Source organism: Epargyreus clarus, unplaced genomic scaffold, assembly GCF_041222505.1.
Source record: "Epargyreus clarus isolate Ecla_fem2 unplaced genomic scaffold, WU_Ecla_fem_2.2 ptg000015l, whole genome shotgun sequence".
Lineage (NCBI taxonomy): Eukaryota > Metazoa > Arthropoda > Insecta > Lepidoptera > Hesperiidae > Epargyreus > Epargyreus clarus.
The window spans coordinates 16194331-16202377 of NW_027332223.1; the positions used below are offsets into that span (position 1 = coordinate 16194331).

Genomic DNA, 8047 nt, shown 5'->3' on the forward strand with positions numbered 1-8047 from the left:
AAAGAGTAAAGACGTAAATATTAAAGCTAATCATTTAAATTAGGAGATAAGTCGAAACGCCTCGCTGAAGTTATACATTCACCTTAAAATCGAATCGAATAGTGTATAACTCTAAGACAATCAATCTTTTTAAGTTCTGTTACCGTACTGGTAGGGTTGAGTTTCTCCTCATAACTAGAGGTGCTCGATACGCAAATACGAAATATTCCAATACAAAATAGCCTATATTGTAAATCTAAAATCTAATTCCTGACCAGATTGCTAATTTGGTAATGAGTGTGAATCTACACAAGCACTGAGATACTACGCTTTTATAACGATGTCATCAATCCATTACTGTCCCACTTCTGGGTACGGGTCTCCTCGCGAAGTGAAATGCGTTAGCTAAATGCGAAAAGATAGACTTCACACACCATTGAGACCTAATTTAAGGACACAGACGTGTTGGTTTCCTCACGATGCTTGCAACGTCATTCTTCCATTGTTCTACTACTCCGCAGTCGCTCAAAGTTGGTGTGACGAGTCTTGCTCAAAGTTGGTGTCAAAATATTCCAGGTACTCCAACGGCTGATCAAGTCGCGCGGCAAGGGGCAGAGCAAGAACATGTCGGTGCAGCTGGTGGCGGCCGAGAAGCTGGCGCAGTGCCCCAACGACATGTTCGACGTCATCCTCGACGAGAACCAGCTCGAGGACGCCTGCGAGCACATCGCCGAGTACTTGGAGGTGAGGGGTCTAATGCAGATCTGATTATAAGCATTTAATTATTTGTTTTCTCCTTATCCCGTGCAAAAGATCTTATAGACAGTGGGGTACTCAAGTTTGCCTTCTTAATTGACAAAAAAAAATCTGTAGCTCTCGGATGCATGGAAGTTTTACTTCAAGATGTAATTACTACTATGATCTTCATGTATTCATGTATTTATGTTGACGTTTATTATACCCTGTAACCGTACGATAGTAGACCGGCAGTACAAACCATTTACGGTTTTAATAAAAAAATACGAGTGTTTTGTCAGTTTCTTGAACCGGAAACTAATAATGAACAAGGTTTATTTTTTGTAGTTGTTATTTTATGAAACATTTAGATATTCACCGTGGAACTTAGATAATTAAACCAATGGAGGGACGAATAAACGCTAATACGATTATTTACAAGTACTTAATCGAGTGTATACAATATATACCACGGCTACTCCTCTGTTTTCAACGTCGTGTCGGTTGTGTATCTACATTCGTGAACGGCGCTTGTATACTCGTTAATTCTTGGGCAATTTAGTAGGCGGATTATACGGTATGAATAATGAATATGTTGACATTTGACATCGATGGTGACATTCGTTCATTCCGAGAGGAGACCCGTGCCCAGCAGGGGGACAGGCACGGGTCGATGACGCTGACGATGATGGTGACGTTGCAGAAGTACTGGACGGCGACGCACCCGACGCTGGCGAGCAGCGCGCGCAGCCCGCAGCACCAGCTCGCGCCGCCGCACGCGCACACGCAGCCGCAGCCCGGTGAGCACCACGCGCATCACACACACACACACACACACATCACACACCCATCACAACACATACATACCGCACTATACCACATACGCACACACCGCACTACACACGCTACACTTACCGCACTGCACACCACACATGCCCCACCACACATACACCGCACTACCACACCATACCCGCGTGTTAAGCGCATAAATTGTGATTTATCGAGTTATATGTGTTGTGACACATACTATTCAATACGGCCACGCTAGTTTACGCTACGATATTACTCTATCCTATAGCGTCACATTAAGCCATACAACGACATGCTGCTTCACTGTGGAATAATAAGTGTGGGCATTGCCTAAGTATAAAGTATGGACTTTGCCTAACGACAACATATTACGTTGCTTATCACATCACACTACACCATTTTAGATGTCGCTACATCACAATATATCACGACACACTTTGCAACACCGTATTACACTACAACCCATCGTGGCACCCCCTTTGCAGTACATTAGGCAATTTCACTTTACACTTGATTACAGTACACCACACCATAAAACGTCACCACCTTACACCACGCCATTTCACACCACAAAACACGTGCAAGACACTGCACTACACTACACATTTCATAGTGTAAATGATTTAATTGATACACGCATAGCCTACACACATCATCACATATGATTACTTACATTATCTACAGACTTGATTTGTGCAACAGAGATCTGGAATCATCATTTTATCACACTTCAACACTACAAAACATTTTATACCTACACATATCATATTGGAATGACAATCCTAGCAACAGGTTCAATTACAATATCAAAATTAATCTTTAAGCTTGTACATATTATTATAATTAGGCTATTTTTATTTATTAGATATATAAATATTATATATAAAGTGTAATCAGTAAGTTTGTCTAACTCCACTATTTGGTTAGGTTACACGGGCCGCGGCCTAAAGCTGATCGAAGTGTCAGGTATTAGCGATTGTATACAGCTATTGGTGTCGTGGTCGAAGTAAAATGTATAGTGGCTACTAATTCGATGTTCTAGGATCACTAATACCAGGGTTGCCAAAAAATGATAATAGCTACTTATTATATTAGTAATTATGCTATATAAATCTAGCGCACTATATTTTAATGCTGTTTAGTCTTGAGACGTAAAGTATAAAATGTCATTTTAAATTAAAATTTTAGAGTAGTGGCAACCCTTCTTGCCTGCAATATTACGAGCGTACCTACATAATTTTGTGCTGTATATTTTAATAATAACAAAAAAAGATGTTAGCTAAATTAGTGATAGTCTTAACAAAATATTTTTGATGGGATTTTTTGTATATACACACTTTTACATTCTAACAAAATGTTTACATATTATGTATATGTCATTAATAGTTAGTCATTAACATATTTACGAAAGACATAAAATAACTTCATGTGATTTAAAATTTCCTTCTACAAATATTTTATGTTTAACACACGTTAATTCAAATTAATTTCATTTGTTTTTTTTTTAATGAATTGACGAAGGCAATGTTTGTACCCTAATAATTATTGTTTTAATAAATTGGTCCTTACTTATCTACTCTCGTAAAACATACAAGTTTTAGTACAGTGACTGTCAGTGTAGGCAAAGGCAACATCAAATATTAAAAGTAGGCATAAAACTGTATTCGTATGTGGAAGTAATCATAAACGAGTATTAGTATTTGAAAATGATAAAAATATGGTTAAACTGCATAATAGCCCATATATTGCGGGACTTAAAATTTAAATTACGTGTGATAAACATAGACGTATTATTACGCCATATAATATCGTTAATAATGAAATTGGTTTTAAAGGGTATCAATATTGCCATCATTAATCTAATCAGAATTTATATTATAATAATACATTACCTATATATCATTTTAAAATCTGGCCGCGTCAACACTATGTCCAACTGATTTCCAATCAAAGGATTTTTTAAGATTAAAGGAAATACGGTTTTGCCGCCTTACTTATAAAAATGTAAAGAAATAGTAAAAGAAATGAGTTGGGCATAGTGTTGTCGGCCGCACTAACGGCATGCGGGTAACGTTGTGTGTGTGTGCGTGCGGACGCGGCGCCGGCGCACGCGGACGAGCGCGCGCACCGCGAGCGCGCCGACTCCTACAACTACGAGCGCGAGCGAGGTAACTAACGGTGCACACTTCATTACTAATATGTATTAAAATCTTCCTTTTCAACCACATTTTCTTCGTTAGTATTAATTTTGTAATGTCTTATGTCGCGGCCATACGCTTGCTAAATCTCAGTAAATCGTTGCAGATTAATAGAGCTTTTGACTTGGTTTGAGCAGATCTCCAAGCGCTTGTAGCAAATCAAAGGGAATTTGCCACATACGATCGCAAGGCGTCCATACATTTGTGCACTTGTATAGTTTTCGTGTGGACGCGGTGTAAAATATCTCTCACATTGATTTAATTCCTGTCAGATATGTCTACTACCCCTGATGTTTTGACAGCTCTGCAACATTATTTAATGCCGCTTTTATTAATTAATTAGAATTTCTAATTGCCTTAATTGGTCGGCTCATAATGTTTTAGCTTCGATCAATTCTCAAGCTCTAGCCGTAAACATGTTTAATCGTCTTTCCAATGTAATATTGTATTTCATTAATCCTTAAATGTAACCATATTCAGCCTCAATTTTAACCTCTTCTAACTAAAGAATATTTTGAACTATATTATTTTACCACTTATGTAAAATTGTACTACTTTTACGTTTCTATTATTTCGTAAAGAATCAACATATTTCTTGTAATTATCATTTACATTAGACACTCATTAGACAGCATCAATATAATTATGTACTTATATTATGTCGTAGTTGGTATCGATGTTGTATCGTGCGCTTACAGTAAGCAAACCTCACTGGATGTAAATAAGTAAGATAATGCTTCTCCAAACCATTGTCGACGCATCGATGTTATCTCTGTATAGTGAACATATCTCTCGGAATTGTTGGGATTTTTCATAACAGAAATCGTCATTATATCAAATAAATCAGTTTCTTCAAAAGGCTTATTGGTTAAATTATCAAGGTCACACGTGGACAAACGGGGCAGTTCATTCTTATTCGAATTTCAATGTTCAGATTGAAACAATAACAATAGTATTTTATTAAACATTTTCTAAATTGGTGTGTTTCGCTATGAAAATTACCAACAATACCGCCATTCCCTTTAGATTTAGCACAGCCTGACGCCATCTGTTCATTTCAGTTCAAGCCTCTGGACAAGCACACTAACGGCGCGGAGACAATAATTCCAGATATTTCATTATAGAGTAGCGGACCGCTGACGCCGGCCCCCATTCAGGTTGAAAGCACTTTCTAGTCGCTCATGTCTTCTGATTCACTAACTAATCGAGTGTCGCCTGTACTAACTTTATCGAATCGATATCTAATTGGACCGACTGGTATATCCAATCGGAAACTTCGGTTTCACTCTTGTCTTCTTCTATATTCCCTTGAACATTTTCCCATATTGTTGTAACATTAAAATAAGAGTATATTTTCTTAAGTGCTGTAACTTCTTTACTTCTTAATTATTAACAGTCTTATATAATCATCTAATACCCGTATTATCTGCTTTCTAACTTATTTCTAGTCTATCATTAAAATAACAACATTGTTGCACATATTAGTGCATTCTAATCTAATCCTTCATGTATTTACTTTAAAAAGTACAGGCAGGATTATTTAAGATATCAGATCAGATCTGTATTGACTTCCTGTGTCCATCGTTTCTGCTGACGAGCGGGGATGAAGGTGAGGTTTTGGTCTCTTCTATGTGTGGTTCTTCGCAGCGCGGTCGCCCTCACCGGCTTCCGAGGTGGTGGTCCCCTGCCCCGGCAAGGTGCGCGCCTCCGGGGAGGTCATCATGCAGATGTCCCTCAGCCTTGTGTCTTAAGCGGCGCAGTAAGTGCGTGCCGTGTGCTCCTCACGAGACGGTCTAATACGGATGTTTGTTGCTTGTTTACTGTGTGTTTCACTAAATCGGACTGGTTTTGAGGCGACTCGGTGTACACAGATATTCAATAATTTATAGATTTTAGTTCCATTTTATATTGTATATCATAAATAAAACCAAGATTGTTTTTGAATACCTTTAGATATTAGACATTTTTGTAGAATAGTCTGATTTTTTATTACATTGATAAATATTATCATTTGAATGGACCTTCGACTCGGTAATGAAGAATTAACTAATGTTTCAAATTAGCCTCAGAGCGAGTACGGATTTCTCTCAGTTCCAATGACTGCGTTCCAGGCGGCAGGTCCCGAGCGCCGCGGCCGGAGCGTCTCGAGGAGGAGTACTACCCGCGCGAGCCGCGGGACTACCACCGGTACCCGCGCGACTACCCACGCGACTACCACGAGGGGTACGCGCACGACTACCGCGACGAGCCGTACGAGCGCGAGGCGTACGGGCACGACTACACGCGCGAGGCGTACGCGCGCGAGGGCCGCGAGTACGCGCGCGAGGCGTACGCGCGCGAGGAGCGGCCGCCGCGCCGCGAGCGCGAGGCGTCGGACGAGTACGGCGCCTCGCGCCGCGCGCTCAACGCCGTGTAGCCGCCGCGCGCCGCCGCCGCCTCCGATCCCCTTCGCATGCTTTCTATTCACTTCTCACCTTCCGTTTTGAGTGCACCGATCCCGATTTGACGTAGTGGCTCCGCGAGTGCGATTTTGGTGTCGATTATATTTTTCCGAGAGATTCCGGGCTCCGTCGGCGGCGGCGGGCGCGGGGGCGGTGGAGCAGTTCCGAAGTGGTGCTTTGAGACCGGTCGTTTAGCGGTTTCGCGTATACTTAATCTTTTCTTATTCGTTGTGCGGACGCTGTTTCGATTTGCTGAGCTTTAGTGGCACGCTTCTGCGAGCGCGGCGCGGGCCGGCGGCCGCGGCGTGTGCGGACCGCGGGCCGCGTTCCCCGGACTTCCGCGGCGGAATCGTCTCGTGCGACAATTTTCGACCACATATAGATAGATTTATAAAATTTTCGATGTTAAGATTAGTCGGGCGGTGGCAGCGAACCAACTGAATGTAGCCGATTCGCTGATTCGGAGGATTGCAGTCACGTGACATTCAGGATCATCCTTGCTAGAGCGAGACCCAGGGGCCTTATATGAGAGCTATTCCGTCGTGGAAGGACGTCAGGACCGAAACGATGTCTCGCCAAAGTTCACCTCCTACCAATTAATATTAGCTCCAATTATTACACAGTCCATTTCAAGTTTTTCAAGCTCTTCTATTGCGGTGGGGTGTCGTTTCTGTCTGACGTGTAGGGTTCCGTCTCCTTTTCGTTTCGGAATCGTCGCGAAAGGAGGTGGGTTCCTTGAGAGGGCTTTCCGTTTCCCGTATATGTGATTGAGTGAGGAGCGTGTTGACTGGGGAGTTAGGTGTTAGTGTACGAAACCACCGTCGCGCAGACGGTACGGGGCTCGCGATGTGTACATTTTACATTAAATGATAATTTTAGTGCCGTTAGATATTATCCGTTTCCCATTTTTTGAACATACATAACTCTTGTAATTATAATGCATCGTCTGTATTTCATTGTTGCAATCATTTGTAAATAAAATACTTTATATCGATAATGTTTATTATATTTCGCTGATTACTTTTTTATATCTTAAACACCTTTTAATGTGGACCCAATTCTAGATTGTAATTTCAACTCTTTTAGTTCCATTTCTACGCAAAAAAATGGTTTCTTACATATTAAATACATTAAGGATAAAATTCTTACTGCAATTAAAAAAGCGTGCGTGTACCTACTTATGTACGCTGGTAAAAGCTTCTTTGGAATATATTAAAAAAACCTTGAATTAATAATTTAATAAAGTAATATTGTTATCATTGATAACTTTATTAAAGGAGAATGCCCATTCTTGGTACTGATTTTTATCATGCGTCAAAATAAAAGTAATATTAAAATTATTTTTTGATTTTTTTACATAATTCGTCGATCAGAATAGTTTCTTTGAACAGGGGATTCAATTTAAGATAAAATAAGACGAAATGTTGATTTTGTTCTTAAAAATTAAAATGGCGATATTTTATACTCGGAATTCAATAAGATTTACTAGTGTTTTGACTAATGATTTTTCTCATGCGTCAAAATAAAAGTAATATTAAAATTATTTTTTGATTTTGTAACATAGTTTGTCGATCAGAATAGTTTCATTGAACTGAGGATTCCATTTGTGATAAAATAAGACGAAATGTTGATTGTTGTTCTTAAAAATTAAAATGGCGGTATTTTATACCCGGAATTCATTTTTTTAGGGTTTTAGGATTACTTTAGGTTTTTTTACCTACTACCTTTAAAAGTAAATGGAATATGTTAATCGAACTACATTATAGGTACCTACTATCAGTTAAAACCGACATCCATCTATCGCATAGATAAGTGCTAATCTATGATCTATCGTCGGATATTTTCGATTTTAAGGTTATGTAACATTTCGATAAATAACTTCAG

General features: G+C 39.7%; 1 protein-coding gene across 37 annotated transcripts in view; it reads left to right on the forward strand.

Annotated features, from left to right (window-relative positions):
- Positions 1 to 7160, forward strand: part of LOC140748299 (voltage-dependent L-type calcium channel subunit beta-2) — a 192512-nt gene extending 185352 nt beyond the window's left edge. For 26 of the 37 annotated variants that reach the window (XM_073081100.1, XM_073081102.1, XM_073081103.1 and 23 more), the window contains 4 exons: positions 556 to 723; positions 1418 to 1513; positions 3617 to 3692; positions 5834 to 7160. In XM_073081100.1, coding sequence (XP_072937201.1) covers positions 556 to 723; positions 1418 to 1513; positions 3617 to 3692; positions 5834 to 6138 — 645 coding nt within the window. In that variant the 3' untranslated portion in view covers positions 6139 to 7160. Of the gene's footprint in view, positions 1 to 555; positions 724 to 1417; positions 1515 to 2451; positions 2491 to 3616; positions 3693 to 4783; positions 5350 to 5369; positions 5482 to 5833 lie in introns of those variants that run through there. The other 11 variants (XR_012102933.1, XR_012102931.1, XR_012102934.1 and 8 more) reach the window with 11 other exon arrangements.
- The last annotated feature ends 887 nt before the right edge of the window (positions 7161 to 8047 follow it).